This window comes from Rhincodon typus, chromosome 4 (genome assembly GCF_021869965.1).
Source record: "Rhincodon typus isolate 14 chromosome 4, sRhiTyp1.1, whole genome shotgun sequence".
NCBI lineage: Eukaryota > Metazoa > Chordata > Chondrichthyes > Orectolobiformes > Rhincodontidae > Rhincodon > Rhincodon typus.
Window position 1 is genome coordinate 20,947,043 of NC_063335.1, and position 14,630 is coordinate 20,961,672.

Consider the following 14,630-nt stretch of genomic DNA (forward strand, 5'->3'; position numbering starts at 1 on the left):
TTATGTGGTGCAATGTTCTATGCTCTTTAAAGAGTAGTGGCATTTAAAACAAAAGTAGTCCATATCCTGCAAGATCATAGGTCTCAGGCTTAATAGACTGCAAAAAACATCAAAGCTAAAGATAGCTAAAAATGGTTTATTTACATTACTACCTACACATCTCCCTAGATAGAATATACCAATATCCAATTATCATCACTGATACTGGACAGTGATCAGTAAATAGTGATCAATAACCCGAATGTTAACCAAAACCAAATTAATTAAGGATAGAACGTTATCTGAATCTCTCAGTTGGTTTACTTATAAGTTAACTTACTGCCTGTAGTCTAAATGATGGACAACAAAGACTTTCCTTCTCCAATAATTTGATTACAAAGATCACGTCAACACACGAAGAACACAAGTTAAAAGAGCTGATAATATCAAACATTTTCACCTTTTTTATCAATATTCAGCTCTGCTAATTTAAGGCTTAAGTCACTTGTGTTTACACCAGATGGAGAACCCAGGATGTCGTGCAGTGCATTTCTCCGTCCGGTCCTTCCTGAAGCGATGAAGTCTGCATACGAGGTTTCAACATCAGTCATTGCTGACAAGTTTCCACATAGCAATATCTGCAATTCAAGCACATTAACAAATAAGAGTTTATAGGAAGAAGCAGCATAAAATTCCCGAGAGAGAACTCCAAACGTACATGTCACATGTTCATGGCAGCCGTAATTATAATCTGTGTAACCCAGAGACTTTCAGCAGTGTTTATACATAAACGTTTCATATTTCTGCTTTAAATGCAAGTGTCATAATTGTGAATGCCACTATGTACAAGCCCAAACAAATTATACTGCGGTCCTGAAAAAGTTGAACTAGTACAATATTTAGTTTATTTTATAACTTGTACCTCAATCAAAAATAACCAACTATTTTAAAAAATAACCTAAAGGTAAAAACAGTTAGAAAATCATTATAATCTTTCAAACTCCCTACGCACAAAGAAAAGGATGTCTTTTCTTATGGTAATTATTCATTGTTCTTAAGAAATCTCCAAGGTACCTTAGCAGATACTTAACCAGTGTAATACTTATTTAATTTGCACTGCTCTATAACAATACAAGGTAACCAAATGATTCTGGCAGGAAAAAACAGTTATTTTTTCTTTGCTCCTTATTTAACGATGGGAATTTGCAGTCGTAAAGGAAGTGCATTGTAAATAGAGTTCAAAAGTTACGAATTTCCTGAGTGTGGGAATTTTCTGGTAAGCATTGCTGGTAAGGAATTATCCAGAGTTTAGTGCAGTTGTACAGGATTTCATCATAAATAGAATGCAAAAGTTGTCAATTTGGTGAGAATGGGAATTTGGTGCAGAGGGGAAAGGAGGAATTGCTTTTTTTGCCGTGGCTTGTGTAAGCTGGCAGCATGTGCACTTGATCATTTTGACTAGTGCTCAGTGCAAGTTAATGTTTTGAAAAATAAAAACAAAACAATGTACCAAACTGGCAAGTGTATATAAAAATATAAAATAATCTAGACCAATACATGGCAGAGCAAGTTGTGTACCTGAACTGCAGGATGTGGAACTTTGTGAACAGTGAGATTTTTTCTGTGCAAACACACATGAATTTGAAGTCTCTGTCTTGTATAGGAACCAGCAGATGGCCAGATACATGATGGCATCTTGGAGTATGAGCTGTCCAAAGGGAAAAGGAGGAGGGGGAAGCACAAATTGGTAGTTCTAGGACTTTTAGAACTCTTTATCAACAGGATCTATCATCCCACATGGTATGTTTCCAACCTGGTGCAAAAGGGAGGGACACCTCAAACTGGTTTGAAAGGATGTGGAGAGGAAGGGGGAGGGTCCAGTGCTTGGGATCCACGTTTGGACAAACAATACGGGAGAAGTAGGCAAGAAAAGCTCCAGTGACTAGGTGCTAAATGAAAGATGACCTCAATAGGTTATAACATGTGATTTGGCACAGGGATAATCAGATTAGGGAGGTGAATACATGGCTGGAGGAGTGGTGTGGGAAACAGGGGTTCCAGACCCAAAACATCAGCTTTCCTGCTCCTCTGATGCTGCTTGACCTGCTGTGTTCATCCAGCTCTACACTTTGTTATATCAGGGGTTCAATTTCATTCATTTTCAGGCAATTGTATTGGGACAAGGGATTAGGGAATTACCTGAAACTGGCTGAGGCTTAATGGAAGGGATAAAAAGAGTGGTCAGAAGGCTTTTAAATTAACAAGTCATTCAGATGGGAAAGACGGTAAAAGTGGTATTAATAAAGTTTAAAAACAAATAGACAAGCACAACAACAATCAGAAACTGAGCTTAAAACAGGTAAAGGGGAAGAGAATAAATAAAAATAAATGAAATAAACGTAAAGTGTTTAAGGTTGGAGAAAGAAATAAGGAATGTATAAGTAAAACATAATAGCAGAAAATGGTGGCCCAAAAAAGCGTTCTTAGTGCAAATGTTCCAGTATAGAGAAGAAATTGAATGTACTGCAGACACAAATTCAACTTGGAGGATAATGATATGGTAGCTGTTACTTAGACATGTGAGAAAGGCACTCAGTAAAAGGAGCAAAAATAAGCCAAGGCATAAGGTGTGTAGGAAAGACAAAGAAAATGGTAAAGGGAAAGGAACAGACTTTGAGATTGAGTGCGACTTTCCTTCACTGCTGGGAGAGGATGTAATGAAAGATAAATAGACAGCAGAGTCTGTACAGGTAGAAATTTTAAGAAACGAAAAGTTTTTAAGACTTCCTGTTAGCAGACATGAAGAGGAATATTGTATATATGCTGGGATTACATGAGTATGGAGCTAAGGCAGTGTAACAATTTCGGGATTTTGATTTTCATATAGATTGGGATAAACAGACTGGCGCGTGACAGAAGGGTAATTAATTTCTTCAGTGTGTCGAAGATGTCAAAATTTTCTACAATCACAGTTGGAACAGTGAGCTGAGGAGCATGACAAACTCCATTTAGTAATGATTCACAAGTCAAATTTTAGTAAACAGCCTGATAGTGAATGAGAATTTATCTAATAATGGCTATAATATAATCAAGCTCAATGTAGTGTTTTGAAAATACACAAGAAGTAAGGTTCGAGATTTAGGTAAGACTGACTTCAGTGCAATCAGCCAGAGACTGTTCACAGTAGACTGAGTAAATCTGCTAATGGGTAAAACGACATAAGATCAGTGGGAGGTGTAATTTAATACAATATGGAACCAGTTTATATCCCAAAAAGAAAGAGCTTTACTTGCCAAAAAAACAGCCATGAACAACAAAAGAGGTAAGAGACACCATAAAGCTAAAATAAAAAGCTTATAAAATGCAGAAAATAGCACAAATCCTGGCAAGCAGCATAAATCCTGGCAAACAAGAAAGATGCAGAGTTCACAAAACAGGTAGTAAATGTCACAGAATTGGAATATGAGAAGAAATCTGCATGGAAAACCACAATCGTGACACATTTTTTCAATGAATTAACTCAGACAGTTGTTGGGAGAAGTACAGTGGGCCCATTGAAAACACTGATATGAAGCTGCATCTTACCTTTTCTGGCTCACTGGTGGTTGTGTTGAGTTTCTTTCTTTGAAGTCCACCGTGAGGCTAGTGAGCATTCTAGCAGTATCTTACCAAAATCGTTTCATTAACTACACAGGCTTATACTGTCCCTCTTGTCTGATTTCAGCCCTGATTTGCCACTTGCCTTTCCTCGAATTAACCATTGGTGGGATATTCCAGAAAAGATCATCATCCCTGGCACCAGTATCCTCTTTAGAAGCCAATTATACAACCAGACAGAGCTGTCAGTCTGGAGCTGCCCTGCACAGACCTGAATGTTGCCAATAAGGGAAATTTGTTGCCCTGCTTTGTGGGCAGAGGCCTGAAGGGCATGGTAGGGCAGAGGTCATACATCCTCTGCCCCCAGGACCAGCCGAGGGTGCCACAACACCAAACCACGCCAGTCTGGTCTGATGTTTCCTCCCGGCTCCCATCTGGGGGAATGCTGAGCAATGTAGGAATAAGGTCAATGACCTTCTCCACTCCACCATTGTAACTGCCACCATCTTCTCTTCAATAACTTACACTCTCTTTCTCTGCTACTGTACCACCTCCCACCAAGCCTCCACCACTCTCACAACATTTTCACCACTTGTCCTCTAACCCTACAATCCTTCAGAGCTGCCCATTCACACACTTGCGTCACCTCCCCATTTGTACCAAAACTAACAACTATGTTGCCCACTTTCATCAACCGTAATACCCACCTCTCTCTCGTTCCAGGAGGAGAACAGCCCACAAGAGGGGAAAGAGTCAAGACAGGTGGTTGGCTGCCTGACAATCAGTTCCTTATTCCTTATGTGAACAGCACCTTGACTTGACCACCTCAATTGGCAGACTGACTGTGTCTGATCCTGTGAACTGGAACTGGAGGCTGCCTTTGGCGTACAGTGCCAGGATCCCACGAGCTATCCCCCTTCACTTTACTGAGGACTGCTGTCAACCATGATGAGCTTCCTGCCTTTGTGTCTGCGCTAAATGGGAAGGCAACATAGCAGTAATATGAGCCTAGTATCTCTGGCTGAGGGTGGAAAATTGCAGCAAGGAAAGACAAGCAGGGTGATGCAAGGCAGTGATCTTATGAGCATCTAGGTTGGCTCAGAGTAAGTGAGCACTATGACAGCAAGCAGACACGCTGAAGGTGCAGACTTGGTTTAGGCAATGAGCCGCTGGATGTCCCCAAGTGAGCAATGTCCTCGCAGCCCCATATGATGATCGTTGCAATATTACTCAGTGGTGCAACATTGAAGTAGCAGAAGCCTAGTGTAAGCAGATTGGAGGCATTCTGTGAGGGCTCTCAGAGTCTGGCACATGTCAGATGCCAAGGTTCATGCATGTGGGATATGTTTGGCTAGTGTCCATGAAGTGTGCCCAAGATGTTGGTGCTCTGGGTCCAACATGGAAGCTTTTTGGAGCAGCAAACTGAAGTTGCCATGTAGCTGCTAGTGAGAAACTTGACTCACCACTTGGCAAATGCATAAAAGGTGGAGCGACCTAAGCCTTAGCGGACTTTCTGCACAATTCTGCCACAAATCCCACTCTAGTCCACATTGTCTAGGCCCGATTAAAATAGGCTATTTTGGAGGGAAACAGGATAATGATGGCTATGTCAAACAAATCCTATGCATTTGTATTTACAGTTGTGCAAGAGATTAACATGCCAGATATCCCATTTTCCCAAGGCTTTGTCCATGTCATTTTCAAAGATTTTAGACCTTCTAACTTTCAACCTCACACAGCCTCACTTCCCTGTACATAACATGTCCCCATACCCTTCTTGTCACCTTTATACAACATCATACATTCATGCTAATTCACAACCCATTAATATATACATTACCATTCCCTCAATTCCTACTATGGGCAGGCATCAGGATCTACACCGCAATTAGAAAAATATATTTAAAATCTAATAGACATCTTTTACACATGTGAAAGAAAAAATATCAATTCTCATTCACAAAACCCATTGAAAGATTTTAAATATGCTTGTGAATGCAGTCTGTTATAAAACCAAATAAACTTCTATTCAGTAACCACGTAAAACTCAGATAGTCCTTGAACAACTTCTTAAGACCTCATCAATATTTGACTTCAGGCACTGCAGTAGCACATCTTGGTTTCACTCTGGCAGCTGAAGTCCAGTTCTTTCTAAATGTTTTTAAGGGTTGGCGATTGAAATAACTTCAGATCAGACTTTACCCAACCTTTAAGAATGCTGGTGCTTCCTCCATAAAATTGTGACTCCCACAGTACACTCCCCCTACACTTGAAATGCCAAGGCATACAAGGATATGGGCCAAGTACTAGAAAATGGGATTAGAATATAGTTATGTGGTTGTTTTTGACTGGTACGGACTCAATGGGCCGAAGAGCCTTTTCTGTCATGTAGACCTCAATGACTCTAAAACTCTTATCGCAGGGAAAATGAGGGCAGTTGGAAGTCAGTACAAATTTCAAGTGGCTCTGCTGTGTTTATGTTTCCCACCAGCATGACTCAAACCCCACCCACATTCCACTGCCAACAAAAATAGGATCGGCTGGAAATTGGGTTGAGACCTTTGGATCCAGGTTCCGTTTTTTTTAAAAAGGTTCCTGGAGTCATCCTATCTCTGTGAAAATCCAGGCCTGGCTTTCTGACAGGATGTCTCACATAATAAGAGTATCTGCAGAAATCTGGCCACATTTGAGTAAACGTTTCTGTCCATTGTTCTAAATATTTACAACATCAGGCAGAATGTCATCCAGATGTGTGTTCATGATAGATGAGGCTCCTTATAGGCAGGATAATAGGTTTTGAGGTAATGGGCACTAAGAACATTGGATACCCTCCTACCACCCAATTTGTGAACATCTTCCCTAATACTCTCTTAGGTTGAAACTTGCTGGTGTTGATAGGTAAGAGAGAAGAGAGGCTGACTGAGTTCCTAGGATGGTAATGGACTATGTCCATTGGTCTTGTTTTGTCACCCATGCTGGGACTCCTATGCTCCACTGTGGTCCCTCTACATGAGCATTGTAGGCTTGTGTTAAGGAGACCCTGGGACTCAGTTCAAACTTCATAAGCCGGAAGTTATCCCTTATGTCCAGGCTTTCACGATATATACCCACAAAGGCAAAAATCTTACCTCCTACCACTCTAAAGAAACTGGGCAGTTTCTGGCAGCTTGAAAAATGCACTCAGACAGGAAATTGCAGGGACTAAAAAGATATTGTGGATATTATAGAACATGGGGCAATATAGCACAGGACAGGCCCTTCAGCCAACCATGTCTGTGCCAGCCATGATGCCATTCTAGACTAATTCCATCTGTCTGCACAGTGTCCATACCCTTTGTTCCTTGCCTGTTTGTGTGTCTATCTAAATGCCTCTTAAACGTTCATCTGATATATTTAAGAAAAAAAATCAGAAACATTTAGGGCAAATATGCACAGTAAGCCAATTTTGACAATGTATTCTCAAGACTCCCACTCACAACAAGACTATTGTATAATGCATGTGAGTGGGAGGAATCTCAAAAATGCATCTTTTAAATAAAGAATAGTACCTCCTGTGAATTTTAGAGATGGCATGAAAAGATAAAAATGGGAAAACAAATGGTTTATCAGAAGAACCCTTTTTAGAAAAAAAAAATCCAAATAGTTATAAATAACATATTTATACATGTCATGCCATATCAAAGAACAACAATTTGATGCTTCCTTGAAAATAAATACAAACGTACACTTCTGATATTGTGCTTACAGTCTCGATTTAATTTGACAGCTCTCAGGAAGAAGCAGGTGGCCTGTGGTACTGATATACCAGCGATTCAGAATGGCATTACACCACGCAGAAAGAAGTTGAAGACAAATGCTATACTCTCTCTAGTCCTGTAGTAAATGTCATGACCAATTCTCAATATTACTAAATGAGTCTGGCCCGGCCCTCAACCAGTAATCACACAATGTTCACGTTCCAGTAAGTTTTTCCAAAGAACAATCATGGGCCTAAGCTACTTTGTCTTGTCTCTGAGCGTGGATAGTCTGGATTGTTTTCTGCAGTCTGTCTCCCTCTACCTTTTTATTTTCACTGGAAAGCCAACTTCTCTATTATAAAGAACCAATTTCCCAATTCCACCTTGGACTGTTAAGTAAATATTATAAAACCCTGTGGTGGGGGTTGAAAATAGCTTCAGTCAGATCAAAACCAGAGAAAATGAAGGCTTGTCCACGAATACAAGTTGGATGGTTTGATAGAACAAAGTGAATGAGGGATCAAAGAATACGATGGAGTGGTAGAGCTGGACGTTATTTGCAAATAAATTGAAAATAACTAGTGCCAGAATGTGTATTACCAAGAAGTAAATCAGTAAATGAGGAAAGAATGGGGCTAAGGATAGATACGAAGGGGAAACCAGAGGTGACAATGAAAGGATGTAAGAATTTCAACAAATACTGTGGCTATGATTTGATAAAAAAAAACAGTAGTGAGAATTGAGAAAGGCAAAAGGATCGTGGGCTTACACTCATCAATAATTACAGTGAAGTCAAGGAGGACGAGGAGAACAATGCACGATAGTTACAATCGTGAAGAATGTCTTTTATGATTCATTATGAACCATTCTGTGCTGTGGTAGGGATGAAAGCAGTGAGTTGTGAAAGACATACCATGAAGGAGAGAGCTGCTAGCTCATTTAAGAATGTTGCACAGAAAGGAGAGGTTGGAATTGGGGTTAGAGTCAGTAGCAGAGACTTCAGAGTAAGGTTCTTGAGGAAATTAATATTGGTTACAGATTTCAAAAGGGAAAAGTAGCCGCTCAGAATGAGCTGTTTACAATGAGAGGTAATCTGCTGACTAGGAAAGAGTGAACAGTGAAATGGATTTACATGGGAATGGGATTAAGAGAGTAAGAGTTAAGTTTCATGGACAAAAAGATCTTGAAGAGAGAAGGGGCTGCAGGAAGAGAGAGACATGGGCTGAGGGCTAAAATAGAAGAGAATTATAGTCAAATTAATGAAGGTAAACAGGAAGTGGAACGGCTGGTCTCAAACACAGTGAGATACATGATCTCTTCATGTGAATGAGGGTGAAAAAGCCAACAGAAGTCGGTCACTATCTGACAAATAATAACCTTTGCCCTTCAGAACAGTGATAGAATAGTGGTTGGTTTTAGCTGAGAGGGAGAAGGGGAGGAGAAATTTTTTGATGTGTTCAAGCCAGAACTGGTGATGAATGGCTAAGTCAATTGTACACAAAGTTTGCTCAGTTTACACTCTAGTCATATGAGGGATTGGAGGAATATTAGTGATAGGATACAGCTACTAACACGTCAGCACTGACATGTCAGATAAGGGGAAATTTGCACCTCATTCTGCAGACAAGGACCTGGAAGTCCTGGTGGATATGATAATTCAGAGGAGAATGCCGCTTCCTCCAGGACTGTCAGAAGAGGCCACGACACTAGACCGTGCCAGCCTGGCCTAAGTTGCCATCCAAGTCAATGTGGTCTCAACTGTCTGCATTACAGTGACAATGAGATTGACTTGTAATATTGTCTGTTATGATCGAGAATGCTTGGGACAAGGATGTGAAATGGCACACAGTAGGTAAATGCTTGAGGTCCATATGTTTTGCTTGCAGGGGTTTGTATCATGCTGTTGCCCTTACAAGAACCTCACATCACTTGAAATTGAAGCTCCCCTCCATCACTTACTGCTCCCACTCCCAAGTGTGGCTGTAGTCATTTTGAAGAGCTTAAAATCCAGGATTGTTGGGTTCCAGGTAAGAAATTATTGGGTAACTTACCCAAAGCCATTCAACCTGCCCATTTCCAACTGGATGTAATTTTATTTGATTTATTACTGTCACATGTACCGAGATAGAGCAAAAAGTATTGTTTTGCATGCTAACCACACAAATCGAAAGGAAGGTGGGATCAAGGAGAAGGGACAGTGAGGCCAGGCAAGTAGCAGTAATGGGGGTGAGGCCTGATGGGGGTTGAGACTGGAAGGAGACAATGTAGGAGCTGCAAAGGTGGTAGATGGAAAGAGAAGAGGGAGTGAAGACAATAGCAGAGCACTGGAGGGAAGTCACGTGAACACGTGGGCCACAGAGGTGGAAGGCTTTGGCAAAGAACATTGAAGTCAAATTAATAATATTAAAAAAAAAAATCTTTAAATGAAATAATTGTAAATGAGTCTTCTTTAAGTCAGGACTTGAAATTAAAACAGAAAATGCTGCAGAAACTCAACAAATGTGGCACCGTCTGTACACAGGAAAATTCATCTATCCAATAGATTACAAGGGCTAAATTTCATGGAAACTCTCCTGATCACCTGCAGTATTGTTGTACATGGTTGATAGAAGCAATGGTAAAAACTGATGGGGTGTCCCAGTTTCCAAGGCTCTTCTACAATGGACATTCATCCAATCTCATGTGGAGTGGAAATTTGCTCGGGACAGGAAAAGTGAAAGAATGGGGAGCTAGGATTGGACTGTGTGAACCCTGGATTGGATCAACAAAATTCCCACAGCTCCTTGCTCAATTGTCATCCAGTGCCTCTCGATTTCAGTAGATTGCCAAGAGTGACTTAATTACCACACTTGAAGATTGACCACTTTGGCTCAGCACCAGAGAAGATGGACAGAGAATAGAAAGGTGCCAGAAATAGAAAACAGAAGAAACTGTGAGAGAAAAGAAAGTGATGTACAATGATATGATGAAGTGGTACCTGAGCAATATTAGTCTCAGAATTCCGTGTGCAAGTGGTATTTTCTGTCATTACTGCAACTCCAAGTTTCTCTTTTGCACACGAAGCCAGATCAGATATTGGCCAAGTTTGTCATTAGTGCTTTGTTGTGGTTGCTAGGCAATGCCATGGCAACTTACAGTTACATCTGCATAAGCACAAAGATGGAATGTTACTTCATAATAATGGCTGGCATAGGCAGTTGATTCTATCCTGAGACAATGGGGTAGAAATTGTTATGCATTGCAATCAGCTGTTTGGCACAAAGTAGTGAAAAGCATACTAATTTAGCAGTATGATGGTTTGCATTTATTGTGCACATATATTGGTCCTACTAGTAATTATTAGAAACTCCCATGCCTAAAAGCAAATTTATTGAAGGTGGTTGCTGATGAGTGGTAAAAGCTCAGGATCCTTTATTACAGCTTGCTCCCTTAAATCCAAAGGAGCTGCAATCCTCACTCTTCTTCACTGTAGCCTAGTTTAATTCCCCCTCTCAGGACTGGCCCAAAAGCTATTGCCAGATAGGCAGGCTGCTAGGTATTGTTGTCTACATTTGGCAATACTGCCTGGGGAATTCCTTGCACTGGTAACACGTGCTGGGTATGTTGACGAGGCCCAAGGTTCAATATCCATTCATCTTCATACCTCCTCATATGTTATGGTATGACTTGTTTGGTTAGCATGCAAAATAATACTTTTCACTGTATCTTGGTGCATGTGACAGTTGATATCAAGGCCGTGTTTGACTGAGTGTAGTAACAAGGAGCCTGAGCAAAGCTGGAATCAATGCGAATCAGGTGGAAGGTTCTCCACTTGTTGGAGTCATGACTGGCAGGAACTCACCCAGTTAAACGCAGCCTTGATATCAATTGTCACATGTACCAAGATACAGTGAAAAGTTCTGTTTTGCATGCTAATCAACCAAATCGTACCTTGCCTAAGGGCATCAGGGTAACAGAACAGAATTACGTCAGAGTAATCGAACATGTTTGAATGAGGAGGTATGAAGATGAACTGGCAGGAAGGAAGATGTTTGGAGTTGTTGAAAGTCAGTCATCTCAACTCCTGAATATCTCTGCAAACTCCCTCAGGTAATGTCCGAGTCCCAACAATATTCAACTGCTCTTCAATCACCTTCCCTCCATCGTAAAGCCAGAAACAGCGATGGTCTCTAATGATTGCATAATGTTCAACACTTCAGGTGAGGCGATGCTGGCCTTATAGTATTATCACTGGACTGTTAATTCAGAGACCCAGATAATGCTCTGGGGGGCCCAGGTTCGAATCCTGCGTGGCAGATGGTGGAATTTGAATTCAATAAATATCTGGAATTTAGAATCTAATGACGACCATGAATCCATTGTTGATTGTTAGAAAAACCCATCTGGTTCACTAATGTCCTTTAGGGAAGGAAACTGCCATCCTTACTTCCTCTGGCCTACATGTGACTCCAGACCCATAGCAATGTGGTTGACTCTTAACTGCCCTCTGGGCAATTAGGGATGAGCAATAAATGCTGCCTAGCCAACAAAGCCCTCACCACATGAATGAATAAAGAAAAAATAACATTCACAACTCCTCAGGTACTGAAGCAGTCCAGGACCAAATGTAACAAGGTCTTGACAATATCCAGGCTTGGGCCGACAAATGGCAAGGAACATTCATGCCATTCAAGTATCAAGCAGTGATCACCTCCCACAATATAATCTAACCTCTTAATATTCAAAGGCATTATCAATCTGCCACGATCAACATCCTGGGGGTTACCATTGATCAGAAACTGAATTGGGCTAGCCATTATAAATACTGCACTACAAGGACCAATTAGAGGGTAGGAATCCTGCAGTGTGTAATACCAAGGGATTACATTTTTCAGAGCATTCCCCCCACTCACCTGCTGTAACTTTAGCAGAAGGGACATGGAAATCCTGGGAAATAGCAGGCAAAGGGAGCCTCAGTTAATGTCTCATTGTAAAGCTGGCAGTTCTTAAAGTGCAGTATTCCCTCCGAACTGCACCAGAGCATCAGCCTTGATTGACCAAACATTGTTCAGGGGCAAACTATGCCCAGGATAACGTGGCCCTACTGAATCCAGAGCTGGTGTGTAAGTGACACGTGCTTCAGGGACAGGATGGTATGAGGAAATCTTTAGTTTCAGTTCATTGCAGAACAATGTGTCTTTGTTGCTTCTGTATTTATCATAGTATGTTGGTAGTAAGTAGAATTAATGATGAAGGTTGTGATCTTCTGCAAAACCCTCAATATCTTCTCTGTAATATGGCTTAACTGGCACTTGCAGGTCTAACCAATTGCTCCTGCATCATCTTCCTGAGACATTCTCTCTCTCTTTCCCCCTTACCCAGAAGTTGGCATCTGCTCTGTTGTTGTCCAAAATTTACCAGTCTACATCAGTTCTGTGCTCTCTGTCCACTGACATTGTTTAAATATCATCTCTGAATTAACCAAGGATTGACTTTAATGTGGGAAATGGTAGGGCTGTTGTTCTGGCTGATTATTTCATGCTGTGAAATTGGATGAATATACTGGATTTGTATTTTTATCATGATTTCGTGTTTACATTTGGAAGGTACCCAAAAATGCAGCTGCAAAAAACACGTTGGAGAAACTCAGCAGATCTGGCAGCATCTGTTAAGACAGAAACAGAGTTAAGGTTCGAGTCCAGTGTGACTTCACTTCTAAAGAGTCATACTGGCCTTGATATGTTGACACTCTTTCTCTCTCCATACTTGCTGAGTATCTGCTGACCCTCTCTAGCATTCTCTGTGTTTGTTTCAGGTTTATAGCATTTGCAGTATTTTGCTTTTATACAAGTGAAACTGCAAAGGCCATGTTGAAGCAGATTGTTATAAAAACAAACACACACAGATGATTTCAATCGTCTTTCCTTCTCAGTAACTTACCATGTTTCCTTGGCTCTACTAGTAGTGGTTATGAATCTCAACCAATGAAGCCATATCACAGAGAAAACTGTGAGAGTTTGGTGAAAGATCAAAACTGAAAGAGGGTGATGCATAGCATTCTCTCTTTTTCAAATAGAAACAGATGGAGCAAGCATTTGGTTTTGCTAACAGTGGGTTTCTCCATGATACAAGGTAGCATTGACTCCTCATATGTTGCTTTGTGGCCAGTGTATTTAATGCAGAGATGTGCCACATGTGTAAAAAGTTCTCCTTCCTCATATTTAACCTGGTGGTGAACTATGTGAAGCGCATTATAAGGCACTATGCATCAACAGGAATTACAGCTATATTCTGTGCCAGTTCACTTGAGTCACCATTAAAATGGTGATTGGGCGACGAGGGTTACCACTGACTGCCTGGCTAATGACTCCAACGTGCCACCCGCTCACACGTAAATAAATCTGAGTCATACTGCTACATGGAATGTCCCTGACTAATCTATTGAAGTTCTTAACAAACACTGGCTGGGCCGGTCCAAAGGAATCCTGTAATATTTTCCAGAGCACCTTTCACGATTCATCGTGCTCAGCTACAGACTGTGGGACCTCACCATCTCGAGGCACTTGATACTCAGTATACAGCAAGCATCTGAGGAAGAAGAGGACGTATAAGACACAAGATGGAAAGGAGGAGAAAGCAGCCATTACAGTCACAGGTTGAATGGCTGACACTGGTACAGCTGTCGGACATGGGTGTGAGGCTTGCAGCAGTTCTAAATATGTGAATGCCAAATGAGGTTATGAGTGTGAGGTATGAGTACTGATTGGTATTGTTGGCGGGTGACAAATGGTGCCTGTCTTCAGGCCCTCAGATCTACACTGCAAGCATTGACCATAACGCCATAGCCCACTCAAGACTTACCTTGAGGGCATCCTCTCTCCATGTGGATAGAAGTCTCGCTCCTCCTATCCACTTCCTACACCAAAATCTCTGGCACAGTGTGGAAGAACCTGGGCTGTCTCACCTGTTATATCATGACCACTCTTTTTGGAAGTCAGAATCTTTGTTCTAGTTACTTCCAGCACCCGAAGAGGGATAGGCAGGCATTAATTAGCAGCTCTAATTAGGTTCAACATGCACCAGCAACTCATGATATGACACTGACAACTCTTAACATGAAGACAACACTTGATTGGGCATGACATCAAGGAGAATGAGCAAACTTGAAGACAATGGGATTAAGGGGCAAGCTCTCTGCTGGCTAGAGTAATACCTGACACAAAAGAAGATGGTTGTGATTGTTCGAGGTCAATCGTCTCCATTCCAGGACATCTCTCCAGGAGTTCTTCAGGACAGTGTCCTGTGACCAAATATCTTCAGCTGCTTCATCAATGAGCT

At 41.2% G+C, this 14,630-nt stretch overlaps 1 protein-coding gene across 2 annotated transcripts in view; it reads right to left on the minus strand.

Moving 5' to 3' along the window:
• Positions 1-230: 230 nt before the first annotated feature.
• Positions 231-14,630, minus strand: part of pkia (cAMP-dependent protein kinase inhibitor alpha) — an 89,389-nt gene continuing 74,989 nt past the window's right edge. Inside the window, exons 1-2 of one of the 2 annotated variants that reach the window (XM_048596112.1) lie at positions 10,291-10,350; positions 231-617 (exon numbers count right to left, since the gene is read on the minus strand). In XM_048596112.1, the coding sequence (XP_048452069.1) occupies positions 426-617; positions 10,291-10,341 (243 nt within the window). In that variant the 5' untranslated portion in view covers positions 10,342-10,350 and the 3' untranslated portion in view covers positions 231-425. Of the gene's footprint in view, positions 618-10,290; positions 10,351-14,630 lie in introns of those variants that run through there. The other variant, XR_007261987.1, reaches the window with a different exon arrangement.